General features: G+C 45.3%; 1 protein-coding gene and 1 long non-coding RNA gene across 2 annotated transcripts; one reads left to right on the forward strand and one right to left on the reverse strand.

Annotated features, from left to right (window-relative positions):
- Positions 1-199: 199 nt before the first annotated feature.
- LOC120501568 lies at positions 200-4,172 on the reverse strand. Its single transcript, XR_005627348.1, has 2 exons — positions 3,279-4,172; positions 200-1,602 (listed from the first exon to the last, which is right to left on the reverse strand). It is a non-coding gene; the product is annotated as an uncharacterized LOC120501568 (long non-coding RNA).
- On the forward strand, positions 4,173-13,482 carry LOC120501565 (aldo-keto reductase family 1 member B1-like). Its single transcript, XM_039707991.1, is given in 11 exon segments — positions 4,173-4,253; positions 4,499-4,601; positions 4,604-4,665; positions 5,118-5,234; positions 6,636-6,713; positions 7,107-7,229; positions 10,245-10,351; positions 10,499-10,580; positions 11,105-11,188; positions 12,023-12,105; positions 12,844-13,482. Coding segments are annotated over 11 exon segments (948 nt in total). The 5' UTR covers positions 4,173-4,187; the 3' UTR covers positions 12,887-13,482.
- Positions 13,483-18,147: the final 4,665 nt, after the last annotated feature.

Consider the following 18,147-nt stretch of genomic DNA (forward strand, 5'->3'; position numbering starts at 1 on the left):
ATGAAGTTGCACACTGGGCTTCAAGGCAAAAGATCAAAACCTTGGGTGAAGAAAACGAGCACCTTAAGGACTTCTTAACAAATTTTCCCCTTTCAATTAATGAAAACGTAATCCAAGAACGTTTGCTTTGCAGCTGCCTAAAGGCAGCAATCCATAAAACCTTCTGTAATCCCCAGGCTGAGGTGAGACTTAGCTCTGCTGAGATCAAATACACATTTTTATTGAACAACAAAGGTACAATGTTACTATGCAGAGGTTTGGAGCATTGTCTTTTTAGAGAATACCTTCTCCAGCCCAGGTTACCCATGCCCATAGAGCCTTCAGTGGATTCCTTGTTTAAGCATAACTCATCCACCAGCTGCAGTCCCCTTGGAATTAAGTCCTTTCAGCAGGGATCTCATTTAAAAGTGCATCTCTGTCTCCAGAAGTATTTCTGAGTCACAGTACTGTGAGCTTAAATTCTGGCATGGGACAGGGTGTTTATATCTGTGTTAGAGGTCTCCACTGCCATCCCTTGATACCATCTGGAATTTATGTTCTTTACATTCCACCCTGCACTTTATTGAGGAATTGTTTTACCCTTATTCAAACTCCATCTTTAACATAATGATCATCAGACTGCATATTCATTATGAACTCCAGCCTTTGCCCCTGCAGACCAGTGCAGTTAACACCTCACCAGTGCAAACATAAGACACATATCCCAAACCCACCCCTTCTCCCACAGACAAAATTATCAGGATCAACACTGCAACAGTCAACATATTTTCCAACCACTTCTAAAATGCTTTCCAAGCTGAACTCCCAGCACTATCCTTGGTCATGCCACTACTCTGCCCATCTTCTGGCATGCACCATCCAGAACAAGGCATGTGTGTGACTCCTTGATGTCCCAACAGCTTATCAAGTGATACCAGCAGTAACTGTGCTCAGACCTTGCAGCTTTCAGGCAACAGCATCAGTGATCACCACTTTTTTCAGGGTCCCTTCCCCCTTGCCTGTAAACACAACTCAGCAAGTCCAAGCAACTGCAGGGGAGTGTCACCTGTGGGATCAGCAGAATCAGATTATTTCTCCTCACAGTCCTTCACTGATGGGTCCTAAAGCCTTCCTCCCTTGGGAAGGACAGTGCCTGCTAGTAGCAGAGACCTCAAACTTCCCAGAACTCTGCTCTTACAAGGCAAAAACCTGCATCCCATTTGCTTCAGTTCCCAAGCATGGACATGACCACTGCAGGGACAGATCAATATTTCTGCAGCTTCATTCTGAGCAGAGGACTGTCAAGAGAGCCCTCAGATTCTGGGGAGCAGCACTCCCACCTCCACAGGCCTACCTAACCTTGCAGCTCGGACTGCCTGAAGAGGCTTTGTCTTCACTTTGCCATCAGCTTTCAGAAAGCATCGGTTTCTCTCTTCCAAGTGATCTTCCTACCCAGCACGGGTCTGCCCAGGTGCCTCCTCTCTTCAGGCAATTGCACACTGGGTGTACCCCCCTGGACATGCACTGGCTGCTCCATTTCCACCACTGGGTATTCCCAGGGCCAGGATCAGTGCTCCTTCCAGAGTTCTCACTGCTCCACTTCTGGGCTGTGACTCAGGGGAACTGAGGAGAGAAGAAAGAACACAGAACAAATGAGTAAATGCCCTTTTCACCCTTTCCCCAGCCTCTGTTTAAGCCAAACACCAATCCACTCCCTGTCCTCCTCTCCACCCTGACTCTGTCACCACAGATTGCCTCCAGGCCATCCCAATCCCTCCCTGGAACCAAGGCTGGCTCAGAGGGTGATGCTGGGTGCCTGATGCTTCCTTTCACCACTCAGTCCTGCTTACTGAGTCCTAGAGCTCCTGGGTGGGCAGTCTGCTGTCCCCAGCGCTGCCACTGTCCCCAGGGCTGCCCAGCAGGGGTGGCCCAGCCCACAGGAGCCCCCTTTGGAGTGAGGTGCTGTCCTTCTTCTCAGCAGCCAGGGGGACTGTGGGGGACACACAGGTGCTTCCCATCTGCCAGAACTCGGTCACCCAGTTTCAGAGCCTGCCAGAATCACTCCTGACCAGTCTGGGGCAGTTCATGGTTTCCCCCCGTCCAGGCTTCCCCTGCTGCACTAAACCTGCCCTTCCCACACAACAATCACCACAGAGGGGTGGAAAGATCACTTCCTCATCCTTGGCTGTGCCTGGAGCTTGTTATTTCAGCAGATGAGATTAAAGGACAAAAAGCATCATCAGCTCTGAGAATATGGGAGATCCACCAAGATATGCTCCTGGGCTGATCCCAGCTCAGAGTGAAAAAGAGGCCAAGGTCTTCCACAGTCAGAGCTGGCCAAGCCCCTGAGATCTGCCTCCTGGCATCCAGAGGTGGAACTGGAACCCCCCACTGAGCAAGATAAATCTCCCCTCCAAGCAAAGCAGAAATTCCTGCTGTGCTTCCCAGTGATTCAAGCGTGAAACCTGCATGCCCTCACCTCCAAATCCTGGTTTAAGCTATGCCTGTGTCTGTGGGTAGCCTGTGTCTGTGGTAGCTCTGAAGCTGCACACCCTGCAGCTCTTCCCCTTCATTGTAGATATGATCACACCTTGCAATACTGTCACCTCCCTGCTTTGCCTTCAGATGTTCTCAGAGGGTCTCTCTGGCAAAAACTGTCCATAAGGACATACCCACTTCCCTTAATTTGGGCCCTGTTCTCAGATTCCAAACACTGCTGGCCACCAAAGTCACAACTTGTGGTGCAATTACAGTCACTAAATGCAAAGTCAGCAAAACACACTAAAAACTCGTGAGATTACTCCTCCTGTTCCAGTGCACGTGGATTAAGGAAAAAAAAAGAAAGCAAGACCCTCCTCCCCCTTGCAGTTCCTCAATGTCAGCGCTCTCTGTGAAGACATGGCCATGCTATCAAGGACAGGGGGAACAAAATATAGCAGGCTGGCTGTCACAGGGTGACACATGCAGTACTTCTTCTTCCCCAAGGCCCCCACCAGACCTTCAGGAGAGGGAAACAGTGGAAAGCTGACTGGCCTTACAGCTCTGAGGGGAAAGGCTCCAACTCGCAAGAGCTAAGAGCAAAAACAAAATACAGAACTTCTGCCCGAAGCCTCTTGTGACAGGATGGAGGCATCTCTCTGACTTGAAACCATGAGGGAAAATTCAACCCAAGCGGCAAGAGATGAGCACCAAGTTGTGTAAAGGTTTTGTGATCCAAGTGAAAGCACATCGCATCCTGCCGGGGTGCCTGATGGTGCTGACACGAAACAGGAGGAACATTAAAGAGGAAAACCAATTACCTTGCCGTCCTTAGCTAAATGGAGCAAAAAATATGAAGTTGCAGATAGCAGGGAGAGGCACCCAGAGCAAACGCTCGCACCTGAAGAAACTCTTCACATGTGAATAAGCAGCCAAGCCTCCCAGGCAAGTCTGGCTTTTTCCATTGCGCTGTGACGTCTTCAGCAGAACAGCGAATGCTTGTCTGCAAAAGCATCAAAGCCAGTTTGTGACGGGAGACTGCTGCCTGCGATTACAATCGTGCATTTTATTCTGCGACGTCCTCAGCACCTCCCCACAGACAGAGGGACAGCGCGATCATTATGCCGCTCATTAAAAACTCACTGCTCCTCTTCCGAGACTTTCAAAAAAACCTCTTCCAAAATTCAAAATAAAGCCGGGCTTTTCTTAGATCCGCTCTACCCTAAATCACTCCTAAGCCACAGCTCGCAGTGGAAGCTTTGGAACAGCTTTGCCTGGCTCTCAGAAACCAGGCACGCCGTGGGTTTTGCCACAAGACTCGGGCAAGGGGAACACAAGACTTGGGCAAGGGGCACCACAAGACTCGGGCAAGGGGAACACAAGACTTGGGCAAGGGGAACACAAGACTCCGGCAAGGGGCACCAGCCGGGGCCACCACCCCTGTGAGGGGACACGGGGCTCGGCGCGCCTCAGCCCCCGGCCCTCGGGGACAGCTGTGCCCCACGTCCCCTGTGCCGGGAGGTATGAGGCGCTGCGGGAGTGTCGGTGTGCGGTGATCCCGGGGGCTGCGGGCCGATCCCCGACACGGAGCCGCAGTCGCGGCCTGCTCCGCAGCCCCGGGCTCGGCGCCGCCCCGGGAGCCGGAGCCGGGCGGGGCGGGCCCGGCCCCGCTCGCTATTAAAGGCGCGGGGCTCGGCCGCAGCCACCGCGGTGGTGCTGCTGGCGCGGCCATGGCGAGCTACGTGCAGCTCAACACCGGGGCCAAGATGCCCATCCTGGGGCTGGGCACGTGGAAGGTAGCGGGGGGCGCTCCCGTGGGCTGGCGGCGTGAGGGCGATGGGGAGCGGGGCAGGAAGGAAGGAAGGAGCGCGGCTCGGGCCCTGCCAGCGCCGCCGACACCCGGCCCGGCCGCCGCCGGGATTCGGCTTTGTTTTAGCTGGGGCTTGCTTTGGATGTGGCGGCTTTCTCAGCTTTATCTTGCCGTGAGAACGGCCTTCCATGCTGTGTTGGTGAGCGGTTTTTTTGCCATCGCTTTTTTCAGTCCGAGCCGGGGAAGGTGACGGCTGCGGTGACGGCTGCCATCGATGCCGGGTACCGCCACCTCGACTGCGCCTATGTGTACCAGAACGAGAACGAAGTTGGGGAAGGATCCAGCAGAAAATCAAGGAAGGCGTTGTGAAACGAGAGGACCTCTTTGTCGTCAGTAAGGTAGGGGTCTGGTTGTACAGGATGTACCAGGGGATACCTTTTTATCTTAAAGTAAACCCTCGCTTCTTTACTTACCTACTCTGTTGTGCAGAGTGGAACAATTCAGAGCATCACTTAAGCCACTCCTGAGATTCCTGCTTTACCTCATCCTGCATTGAGAATTATGCAGGGTCCATACCACAGATTTGTGCGATGCTTTCAGCTTTAGTCTTAATAAGTGAAACAAGGCTGCTTCTGCTATCTGCCAGGACACCGTGCAGTCATGGGTGCAGCCACATTGCCCAGTATCACGGGCCAGTGCTGCTCACAAAACAGCCCCACTTGAAGAGCTGTGGGATGACCTGGTTTCACATCACTTTCCCAAGGGGACAGGCACCCTGCTGAACAGTACAGAAGAGTTCCAGGAGCTTTAACCCAAGAGGTCACAATGTGCCTTGGCTTTTTGTCTCCAGCTGTGGTGCACGTTCCACGAGAAGCCTCTGGTGAAGGGAGCCTGCCAGAAGACTCTCACTGCCCTGAAGCTGGATTACCTGGATCTGTACCTCATCCACTGGCCTCTTGGTTTGAAGGTACAGTAGCAGCAGTGGCCTTGGCTTTGTCAGTGAGTGGCAGTTATGAGGAGCTATATGGCTTTATAGCCCAGTGATTGCTTCAGTTGCACAGATCATTCTGTGTGTGTTGTGTAACAGCACTGATCTGGTGCTCAGCTTCACTGTGGCCATGGGAGCCAGGCTGTTGATTTTTGTCTCTTAGATCCCTGCTTGCATGGCATCTGCTGCCCTTTTGGTCATGGAAGAGGCAGACCTTGAACCCTAGGAATGGGTTTCCCTGCTGGAAACAGAACTTATATTTCTTTCCTTTTGATTATTGCTTGTGTTGTCTTCTACAAATCCAAAGTTATGCTCAATATGGTTCCCTCTTTGTGGGAAGAGGGCTATACTTTGCTGTCTGACAGAAGTTCTTTCCACTGCATGTTACAGAATCACAGAATAAGAGATTGCTTATCTCTCATTCCTGTCTTTAATCACCGAGTCCTTAAATACAATCCAGCTTTGGATTTTTTGCCATAGGAGCTTTAGCTCCTCTATTTAGATCTTTGCTATAGGAGCTTTAGCATTCCACAGGCTCTGGAGTTGAACTTTTTAGTTCCTAACTCTTCCTAACACTGTATGCCTGCAAAGGAACTGATATCTCAGTTTGAATATGTCCAAGCTTAGGCTTTCTCTGAGAACTTGATCAAGATTTTGTCTCTACCTCTTGCTACCAAGATGAACTGTTCTTTGTAACATCTGTATTTTTAAAATCAGTTTTGCACGGACAGAACTATCAAAGTGAAAATGTGCCGTGGTGTAAATAATGAATGAGTAGAAAAGAACTGGTTTTGAGTGAAGTTGACACCTGGCAGATAGTCCTAGCAGGGATACAGGGTGTTCTAACCTTCCCTGTGCCAGCAGCCTAAACAATGAGGCTCCCCATGAAAGACCTGTCAGGAAATCTGGTCCGGTATAAGGTGAACATATTCCAAGTCCTAAGTGGGTCCTTATTATGCATTTCACTGAACCACTTCACTATGAGCAGGTAACAACTGTGTATTTTTGTAAACTGGCTATAATTCTACTTTCTGTGTTACAAGTGGAGAGATAAGTTTCACCACATGGATTTCGATGAGCCAGGGGACACAATGTCCATCAGAAGTATCTGTCCTTACTGGCTTGACTGTAGGCAAAAAAACCACCACAGTACCATGAGAACACAAAAAAGAAAAGACTGAAGACTATAGATAGTGAGTATTGAAGTCTAATACATGTGTAGATGATTTGTGTAATAAGTGTTTATAGGGTCATGGTCTTCAGCTGGTGTTAACCCACCCTCCCAATGTGTTTCAAGCAATTTCTCGGGTCATGGTCTTCAGCTGGTGTTAACCCACCCTCCCAATAATGTGTTTCAAGCAATTTCTTTCTCACTGACAGGCAGGAGAGGACCTGTTCCCTGTAGATGACAAAGGCATTGCTATCTCCAGCAACACAGATATTCTAGACACATGGGAGGTAAGTTCAGCCACAGCAGGAGAAAGTTTGGACTGATGAAGGTAATGAGAGCATCAGAGACTGCTGAGAACAGAAGGCAATCTCATGTATTTGGAATTACTTGGAAAGACTCACTGGTGCAATAGCAAGCTGTTTTGTATCAATTTATCATTTTCCACTTCTAACTTCCTGTGAATTTCCATAGTCACAAAGAATAAGTCCTTTGAGTACGGGAAGCATGGCACATATATGCCAGTGCTCTGGGTTTTTTTTTTTTTCCTCAAGCTCGAATTCTAAAATTCTGAACACTTCATTTAGGATTCTTATGAAGGGAACAAGGCATGTCAGGAAGCATGTGCTATTCAAGCCCTTCCTCTATATAGTAGATGCTGACTTTGTGCTTCTTTCTGCCAGGCCATGGAGGAGCTGGTGGATGCTGGCCTGGTAAAAGCCATTGGAGTCTCCAACTTCAACCATGAGCAGATTGAAAGGATCTTGAACAAGCCAGGACTGAAGTACAAACCTGCAAATAATCAGGTGAGCTGAAAAATGGCAGAGGCAAATGTTTGATAATGTTCTTTTTTTGTGTGGTCATTTGTTGGGGTTTTTAGAAGAAAATTACATAGATTTAATTTTGAAATAAGGTTCTAGAAAAAAAGACTGGAATAGACATATTCTATTTCATAGACCACATATTCTTCAATCTCACCCTCCAGGTGATGCTAAGGTGCTGGTTTTTTTATGAACTCTGTGCCACTGCTTGGAAATCTGGCAATGAGCAGCTCCAGAATCCCTCCTTGTAGGAGGAAAGGAGGGGGAACTCAGATGAGCTCTAAAAACTTCCTTGTAGTAGAGTACGGTTTGGTGTATGTATATAGAGAGAATTGGATGACCTTTTCTGTGGAGAAGCCAGTTCCTGTTGCAGATTTCTGAAGGAATTGATCAGGAACATGCTTTATGGACTCAAGAGTTAATGAGGGTTAGGAGGAGATGGTGGTGCAGCGTGGTGGGCAATAGAGTAGAAATTTTATAGACAGCACTTGAGTGAAATCTTAGGAAAATTCAGGTGGCAGGAGACTTTGGGAGATGATCTGCTCAGAGGAACATCAGCCCTGGGATCAGACCAGGTTGCCCAGGGCTGTATCCATCTTGAAAACCTGTGAGGATGGAGACTGCACAGCCTCCCTAGGCAGTGTGCTCTGCCCCGTGACCCCCTCGAGTGTATGACAGGGAGGGGGAGTTCTCCTACACCCAGTCTCAACCTCTGCATCTCTTGCCTTCCTGCTGTTGCCTTCCTCCAAGCACCACTAAAGAGCTTGGCTTGTCCTTGAATGACCCCTTTTAGGTACTGAAAAACTACTTCTAGGAGGCTTGAAGCCTTCCCTTCCCCAAGCACAACAAGCCCAGCTCTCTCAGCCTTTCCCAGTATGGCAGGGTCTCCAGCCCTTACCCATCCTGGAGTTTCTTTGCTGAACTGATGGCAGTCTGTCAGTATTTCTGCTGCTGAGGGGAGCTGGGAAGGGGAAAACTGGACACAGTATTATGAAGGTGGTCTGGCAAGGCTGAGTAGAAGCAAATGACCACTTCTCACAATTTACTGTCGCTGTTCCTGCTGCCAGGGCTCACTGCTGGCTCATGTCCTGCCCCCCCCACGTCCTTTCTAGCATGGCTGCTTTACAGGCAGTCAGGCTCCAGCCTGTGCTATTGCCAGGGGCTTTTCCTTCCCAGGTGTATGGCTTTGTGTGCAGCCTTCTTGAATTCCTTCAGGTTTCTGTTTGCCTCTTGTTTCTGCCTGAGTGGGTCCTGCTGCAGTGGCAGTCCTGCCCTTGAGTGTGTTGGCTGGTTGTTCCCCAGTTTGACATCATCTTCAAGATGGACATGATTATAGACTGGCACAGGTTGCTGAAGAGGACAAGTACCAGGACAGACCCCAGTGGGGTCTGCCTAGACTTGACCTTGACTCTCATGGCATTTGAAAGACTCTAGTCAATTACTGATACTGGATTAGTAAAACTGGGTCATTTATTGTGGTAACTTGAGCATTATCTACCCCAAAGCACTTTCAGAAAACTTACATTAAGTTTTATGGTAACCTTTCAACATCTGCCACTCCTCATTGCCACAATCACTACATGACAATTACATTATTATTATTTATTCTATAATATCATTTATATCATTGTTATCATATTAATTACTTTATCTCTGGCGTAAGGGTCGCTGATCTTGGACCTCTCATACTTGTCAATGCCTTCAGGCTCTAAATGATTATTGACTATAATCAGGTTTAGCACAAAGTGTTGGGTCTTTGGTCTCTGTCCTTCATAAACTACTGCTTCTGAAGAAGTGCTTGCAAGCCTGAAAGCTTGCTGTTGTTAACACTTGCCTGTTGGGCTAATAGTGAGAGTGCTTCCTGAAAACACTTTCTCTGTGCAGATATTTCACATGGAATCCACAGTCTTTCTTTTCATTCCCATTCTTCATTTGACTGCAGCCAGGTTGTGTTTGTTTCAGTTGTAGTGAGAGATTAATTTGGCAAGGTAGTAATTACATAACAACAATGCTAGTACTTAATTTCATTTTTCAACTTGAGTGCCAGTGGAGAGGTGAGGATGACTGTGCCTTGCGTATGTTGCATAAATTCAACTTAGTGAATAGTTGGGAATACTGAATGCTCTGTTACTCTTAAATAGATTGCTTTCTGCAACTGCTGAAGCAAAATAAATATGTATAATGTGTCCTAAAAATGGAGCTCTCTGTTCTGTTTAATATTCCAACATGTCTCAGAGGGGAAAAGGCATGCAGGCCTCTGATAACAGCAGGCAGCTAGAACCACAAATAAAGAGCTCCAGGCTGTAAACTGATTCCATGTTTTGCACTGCCTTGTTCCACCTGCCAGCAGCACAAGTTTCCAGGAACTGCCCTCAGAGTGCAGCTGCAGGAGGCTCAAATGGCAGCACAGTCCAAAGGGTTCTTGCTGTTGCCTGCTGAAAGAGAAGTAGTGCTCCCTGGTGTGCAGCTAGCCTGAAAGTCCCTCTGTGCAAAGTATCAAATATTCATGCTCATTCACTGCCTCCTAACACGTGAACAGTTCCTGATCCATCTTCAGGCTAGAGGTGTTTAGTGTGAGTATTGACACAGAGCAAAGAAATACTAATGAAACAATGCTGACCTTGAAGTTAATATGGTAGCTGTAAAAAAATATGATGGCATGTTTAATTAGGGGTGAAAAAAGATCTTTGGTCTGCAATCCTGTTGCTGTGGTTTTACAGCTCTCATGGGTGTGCATTTTACTGTCCCATTGAAGCAATTGTGTAGCTGGTCACCCATATGCTGGAGATGATCTGGATCAAAGTTTTAAGTTTTGTCACAGTCCTTGGACCCTTCACTGCAAGGAGAGCTGCTATAAATAGTAGTAAGGGGGTGGGGCATAGAGAAAATATTGCTTAGAGACTATTGAGTTAGCACAAAAGTCAGCCTTTGATTAACTAATCCCTGGAACATGTTAAAGCAGTTAAGTCAGTGTCAGTCTCTATACTCTTTATGTTGCAGGTGGAGTGTCACCCATACCTTACCCAGGAGAAGCTGATCAAGTACTGTGAATCCAAAGGGATTGCTGTGACAGCATACAGCCCCCTTGGCTCTCCTGACAGACCATGGTAAGGCTGCTTTGCCAGGGAGCTGGTGTGGATTATTCTGGAAGCACTGAGACTACTTGTGCAGCATTAATTTTCCATCCAGATACAGATCTTTACTAGGTTGGACCTCTGGAGCTTTCTTGCCACTGATTTGTTCTCTCTGTGTAGGGCTAAGCCCGAGGATCCTTCCCTGCTGGATGACCCCAAGATCAAGGAGATTGCAGCCAAGCACAACAAAACCCCAGCACAGGTGGGTAGGTGCCAGAGTACCCCCTCCTGTAGCACAGCATGAAGGACAGCTAATGACAATGTAGAGGTCAGGCTGGCTCTTCATCTTGTCACCTGTGGTGCTAGGTAGCAGGTTTATTCCTTGTATGGCCTTCCATACATGTTTACAAGGGTGCTCTGATCATCACAAGAAACATTTTCTTGACTCATCTTCAGATGCTGCTGTGTTTGTCTTGCCATCTCAAGTGCTGTTGCAAAGAAGGGAACATTTGAGTAGCCTACTCAAAATCTGGGTGAGAAGGAAAGGAATTGGGTGTCACTAAATTGCAGGGGAGAGGAGAAAGGAAGCCTTGTGGCATTCCACCACTCCTCTACATGCACTTCAGGAAGTGCTGTTTAGAATTCAGGTAAAATTTGAAAAGCAGCTCCACAGAGTGAGTAAATTCTGCTGAAGTGTACCATTGCCAGTAAGTAACTGCTGAGCAGGCTCTGCTTGCATGGAGCAGGAGCCATCCCCTCTCTGATGCAGTGCTGTGTCTCTTGCAGGTTCTCATCCGGTTCCACATCCAGAGAAACGTGGTTGTGATTCCCAAATCTGTCACACCACAGCGCATTGTGGAGAACTTCCAGGTGAGTCAGTGCAGTGAGCTGAGTGCATGGCATGTCCAGGGATGCCTTGGCTTCTCCCTGCACAGCCAGCAGTGAGCCTTTCTCACCTCCCCAGCTGCTCTTCTGACAGGAGGACTGGGCTTTTCCTCCATGTGTTTACCTACAGTCTCCTGAGGGCTGAATTTAAGATTACAGTGGGAGAGCAGGAGTGACCAAAGCTTTGGGAAACACTCTATCCTGATCATCTGAGCAGTTACATTGTGATTCTTCCTGTTTTGTGTCATGTGAATGAGTCATTTGACAGCTTATTGGGGCCTGAGTGCAGTAGCACACCCCAAAAGACTTTTGTAGAACAAGCTCTTTCAAGGATATAGTCCTGGTGTCCATAAAGTGTGTTGCTGCTCTGGATTCAGTGGTCCTGGACTGGACCCAGTATTAGGATTTTGCTTCCAAACACTCAGTGGCTTTAGGTGGAATATGGAGGTCTTGCAGCTACTACTTTGGCTTAGCACAGAAAGATGCATTCTTCACAATTGGGAAGGGGAGGCATTCTGCTACACAGTGCTCCCCAAACTTCTTAAAGCAGCTGGCATGTGTAACTGTACCTTGAGATTCTATAATTCCTGCCTCTCCTTGCTCACCACCCTCTCCCACTCCAGCTAGAGGAGGCTCAGAAATCCAGGGATTCTTGTCTTTTTCCTTTCCCTTGTGAAACAGTCACTTCCAACAAGCACCTACACTGTGGACTTGTTCTTTAATTTTGTGATTTTTTTTTTCCCTTTTTTTTTTTTTTTTTTTTTAATTACAAGCACTGATTTGTTCAAAGAGGTGATTTCTGGCTTTTTCTCCTGTTAGGTGTTTGACTTTGAATTGACTAAAGAGGAGATGGCAACTATTCTCAGCTTTAATAGAAACTGGAGAGCCTGCGAAATGTTTGTGTGAGTAGCACTTCCTTTTCTTTAAATTATTAAGTTATCACATAGTTCAGTAAATGAAGCTACAGATGGTAGTCTTGACTGAAGTTCAGGATATGCAAACTCAATTTTCAAAGGGGTCATCTTCTAAATGATGATCTTACTTTCCATGGTAAGATTTTTTTAAATGTTCATTTTATGAACCAGAACATGATGAGCATTGAGCAAACTTCATTTTCAGTTCAGTTGTCAAGAAACTCTTTGTAGCTGGAATTGCAACAAGAGGCTTCTTATTTGTAATTTTTTTGTCCATGTTGGAGGAATGAGCATGATGCAGACTTTAAATCTTGATTAGCTTTGTTTGTGGTGTTTTGTCTGAAGTACATTACAAAAGCTGTGTTCTTCAGGAGTTGTTGGGAAGGTAGATGAACATTCCAACTATAACGTGAGGATTTGCTACTTGGAAGTGTATATCCTGATATGAAATCCTTTTTGGAAGGCTGCAAAAAAGAGTCTTCCTGTCAGTAAATAGCAAAACCTTGATTTAGTTGCTTACAATGCACCTCTAGGTCCCATCACCCAAACAACAGAAAGCACTCAAAATCCTTATGTTTCTAAATGCAGCATGTCACCAAGGAAAAGAGAAACAGACTTTGCTTTTACACAGTTAAATCTTTTTTCTTGGTGGTTCTTAGAAGTGGTTACAGATGCATACAATGCCTTTGGGATGTGAGATAATTTTTGCTTTTTGATTTTCTCCAGGTGCAAAACTCACAAGGGCTACCCTTTCAATATAGAATACTGAAGATGGTTCCCTGCCTTTCTCCAGGCTTCCCAGATATGCTTCTGCTGTTGCCTTTGAGTTGTCTGTGTAGCTTTTTCACTGCATCAGACACCCCTCCACACCCCCATTTTTCCCCTTCTTTTTTCCCCCCACAAAGATGCAGTATATGTACTCTGTGACTTTGTGCTGTTTTCTTTTTTGGAAGAAGGAAATGCTGAAATGGTTCTGAAGAGCACACTGTGTGGACTAGTAGATTTTCTTTGCCAAACAGCAAGTCTGGAATTGGTAAGCAGAAAGCATTGAGCAAGTTTAAGCAAGCAGTCACTTTTATTTTGGAATACTGTGATTTGGAGCTAGTGACTATTGTTGTCTGGAAGGACCAGGACATTGGCAAATATTGCATAATGAGGTTTGCTTTTTTTTTTTCTGGTTGCTTTTGGGGTTGGTTTTGTTTCTTTGTAACACTCCATACCTTTTTATTTTCCCTCTCATTGGAAGTATAAGTTGATTTCTAAGTGATTTCTACATGGGTAGCTCTTTGAGAAGTGTATAGATCCTGATTTCTTGGTGATATAAAAGCTGTTTTGCTTATAATAAAATACAGTTTCATTACTGTGTGTAATGAGATGGTTATTTCAGTCATGCTCTAATGGTGATAATGCTGGAGCAGCTGTATAATATCAGCTGTCTCTAGAGATTACACAGAAGCAAGAAAATTACCATCCCCCACGAAATCATCTGTTGATGTTGACTTCTGAACATGTGCCCTGGGAGCTGCCTGCTGTTCTCATGGTTGAACTTGTGGCCAGTGAGTCTGTTTGTGCCTCTCTTTAAATAGAACTGGTTTGGTTCTGACAAGCAATACAGTCCTGTTTAATTCAGTTTTTATCTTATTGAGGTGATAGTATACTTCTGCTAGTAGAAAACTTGAAGCCTACACAGCATTGCTTTAATAAGCAGTAGAAAACTTGTCCTCTCCAGTAGGGAGCACGTGGTGCAGGCAGGAATTCTCTGGTTGTACAAGATGCCAGTAAAAATGGGTTTCCAAGAAAATCTTGTGTCATTGAGCTGGCAGATCAGAAATGTAAGGCTTTGTTCAGGGAGAACAGAAAACCAGGCTGATACTGAACCTCTGGTTTGTGAGGTGTGTTTGTCCCTTTGTGCTTGTCACAATACTTGCACATAGTGTCTTTAAGGCTATTCCCACCTGAGAGCTGCTCAAGACTGTTCACAAAATGCATTTGGGCACTGGTAAAAGCAGTGGCTAATGTTGGGTGGCTTTCTTGCATATTCCTGTGGGAGTTTTCCAGATGTCTGGGTAGATCTGGGATGTGAGTGGTCCCTCTGAGGAGGTTGTGTAGGCCTGGCAGAAAGGGAATTCTCTCTGAACAGATGGAGCAAGGGAGACACCAAGGCTGTTAATGCATAAATGTAGGATTGTGATTCCATAAATGTGCAGCAAACCTTAAAGTGAACTTGGCCAGGTTAAAATGTAACATCAAGGCAATTTGATATCAAAGTATTTGTGAAATAGGTTGTTTGTTTCCTGGTTCTGAGCAAAAGGAGTCTGACTAAGGACTCATACTGATTTAAAATTACAAAAAAAAAAATCTGCTTTCTCAATGTACTGGTAAGTATTTATTAGAAATAAAAGTTTTAAAAGTATTTTTAAAAATCTTTCCAGTAATGCTAAGACCACAATTAGCATGCAACATGTTTTTGGCCACAATAATTTACAATAGGCTGAACAGACAAGATTGAGTTAACTTAAAATTTGAGGAGGAAAGAATCAGACAAGTCAGTGTCTGACTTGAAGCAATATGCTCCTCTAATGCTGGTTCTTCTAACATAAATTGATTATAAATCACTTTAAATTCTGGACTTAAAAGCACATACAGAAAGCTTCAGCTCTGTGAGTGTTTTTGAGAATCTCTAATGTGATCAACAAAAGCCCTAAGGCATTCTAAAGAAGCCAGAAAAGGTGATGTTTTTTGCTGAGTCTGAGCTGTGACAGAAAACTGTTTGGGGCAATGTTGACTTGCTTGCAAATAACATTTTTGTGACAAGTGTGTTCTGGCAAGAAGTTACACTGAGGGTCAGGGTTTCCAAAATAGTACATCAGGTTCTGTTAGCTTCCTCTGTTTTCATTTCACTGCAGCTTTATGAAAGTTTGAAATGAAATTTTCCATTCTGGAAGTAGGAATTTTACTGGAGACAGACTGCTCCAGAGCAGAAGGGAGAGCACTCGGGGTGGAGTGGCATTGTAACAGGCTCTCTCTGTATTTCACTGCATGACTTAGTGGGAAGGAATTTGGAAAGGGTCGTTCTGGGACACAGTGCAGCACTCAGCCGGCAGAGGGCTTGGATCTTGAAGTGCCAGAGTGGGAAAAGAGGGAAAACAGAGAAGCACCTGAGTGCAGGGGTAATGATGCACGAGCTTGAACAGAAAGCAGGCTGTTGGTCAGCTTGGGAAGGGAGTGACAGGAAACCCTGTCACCCTTAATGGTTTTGGATTTGGATTAATGGATTTGGATTGCTTCTCCAAGCATATAATAAAAGCTGAGATGGAGGAAGAGGCAGTCTTCTTTTAGTCTAGGTTGATCTAGGAATTGTTACAGTAAAATAGAATCTCTTGTGCCACACTCTGCCTACAAGAGCAGAGATATCCTTTCATCTCCTAAAAGGTGAAGTGGAAAGATCAAAGAGTTCAATATCCGGAGCTCAGCACTGCTGCCAGCTGAGCTCTTCCTGCTGAAACTGTTCACAGCATTTGTTTTTGTGTTGTGATTTGACAGATCTCTGGGTTTCTGATCAAAGACATTTTTAAGGACAAATACAGTCTTGTAGCTCTTCCAATGAAAAGTTGGTTGTGTTTTGTTTTGTGTTCTTAATTTAAGAACTTGTAGTTCAGCTCCACCTTGTCGGCCTCTTCCTAGACATTCTGGGCACTCTGCTGCAGCAGCTGGGCTAGTGTGATACTGCAGCACACCCTGGGAAGAGGATTTCCAGCCTACAGGAAAGATTAAGAGCAGCTAACAGAAAAAAACATGTCCTTGGAACTGGTAAAAGAAGTACTTTCACAAAATTTGTTTCATTTCCAGCTGCACTCACTGCTCCAAATGGTACCAGATTAGCAGGCCTTTATTTCATGTTCAGGAGAAAATGGCTCTCACAGGACAGATCCATTTACTTGGTAACAAAGAATGATGGTGAAATGATTTATCAGGGAAAACAGGTAGAGAAAATCAGGAATTATCTCATTAGAGAAGGCGAGATACTGTTTTTGCAAATTTATTTTTTTTTTGTGTAGTAGAGGAGAATACAAGAATTATTTGGAATTGGCATCTTGCTGTTGAAGGTAGGACAGCACAAATAGTCTGACAGTAACAGCATGTTTGTTTCAGGTTGCAGTTGATGTTCCTTTGAGAGGAAATAGCTTTTCTTCTGGTATTGGAACACAAATACACAGGCCTGCCTGGCTGGAATCACTTTTCAAATGATGCTCTCTAACTTGGTGTTTGCTTCCCTCAGGGAAAAAGGAAACAGGACCTCTCCTTGCTCAGCTCACAAGACTGCACAAATGCTATGGAATGCACTTGTTTCAGTTTTCATTTGTGAAAACTGGGGCACAGGAAACTCCAGTATTCAAAATGGGAAAAGAAAATCCTGTCTCTGGATTTTAATCTGTATTCACTGTGTTGAAGATACAGCTAGAAATTTGGAGTCTTTTGCTTAACTGGGGCACAGAACAGTTACCTTGGGACAAATTATTTTCATTTCAGTCACTTAATACTCCCCTAGTGTGTCACCTACAAACTGTCAGTAACTTTGTCATCCCTCCCTCTGCCTTATCCTTGGTTTCTTTAAAAATACAGAGCCCTGTCTTATTCTGGCAGGACCTTGTTTATTTGAGCTGTGAGGCAGCTCTTAAAACCCTTAAATAGGCCACCTTGCTCTTGCATTTTAACTTGTTAAAGTGCATGGTACAGAACCACTAGTGCAAACAGCTGCAAAACTCCATTTCCCCCCAAATTCTTAAGGGGAAAAAAAAAGCTGATTGCAAAATCAAGCTTTTCTAAAACAGGCCTGATTACAAGCCAGCTGGTCCTTGCTCATAAGAACAGCTGAACTGAATCAGAGTAAGTATCCACATATTGCAGCATCTTTCTCCAGCTGTGGTCAAAATAAGTTACTAAACATGAGTAAATTGAGCAGCAAAGTGTTATTTAAATATTCTGACAGGAGTTTTTTTTATGTTTAACAGCCACCAGTTAAACTCTTTGTTGTTCAGTTACCTTCTGAATCTGTTATGCTCAAAGGGAATGATGCTTCACACACACTGTGAAGAATTGCCACCTCTTACTTGTTTTGGGCTGATTTGCTGATAGTCATTTGATTCTACTGGTTTTTACAGTGGAGGAAATAATAACTGGTCTATTTCCAGGCACACTTTGCAAGCTGCTCCAGGTTTGATAAACATCTGACACAGCTCCTTGTACTGGTGTCAGGTCAAGGAAAATCTTATACTACTTAATTGCCATCTGTATAAAGTACTCCTCTAATCAGTCTTCTGTAAGTCTTTTTTAAGATTCAGAGGAAGGCAAGGACCAGCACTTCTTGTGTAGGACTGCATGCAAAAACTTCTTGAAGTAGGTTTGTATCTGACAGTCTTTGGCTTCTCAATCAGTTTTCTTTTGAACAATGTGAGAGAGCTTGGAATTACAATAGGTGGAGAACTTGAGCAGCGATGATCAGCAAAGAGTTTTGGATTTTTACCTGTTGTTCATTACCTGTGTTGTCCTGTTTTCCCTCCAAAACGTGGACATAACACTTTACTTTTTTCACCCAGCCCCTTTGGAAATTTTCATGAGGCTTGACTCTACCAGAATGGATGAACTCCACAATAAAAAGCTGAAGTCACGGGACAATGTGTTGAGATACAAAGACAAAATGCCAAGCTAAGGTGTTTTCATTTTACTGGGCTCAGATAATGTCACTGCTGACTAGGAATGATGTATGTGTGGGTTTGGTGCAAGAGCACTGCTGCACAGCTGATAGAAACTGAAAATTTATTTGGGATACTCTAAACCTTTCCACGCAGCTTCTGGCAGAGCTATAAACCTTTTCTAAGCTATAAACCTTTCCTGGCAGCTCCAGGCTCAGGGCTGTGCTTGCTGTGAGGCAGCTTCTCTCTTCTAGAAAGGCATATTGTAAATAGGAATGTGGCTCTGCTGCAAAACAGGGGAGTTTTATTTCCCAGCAACTGACACCACCCAAATTCT

This window comes from Passer montanus, unplaced genomic scaffold (assembly GCF_014805655.1).
Source record: "Passer montanus isolate IOZ18808 unplaced genomic scaffold, ASM1480565v1 scaffold20, whole genome shotgun sequence".
In the NCBI taxonomy this organism is placed as follows: Eukaryota; Metazoa; Chordata; class Aves; order Passeriformes; family Passeridae; genus Passer; species Passer montanus.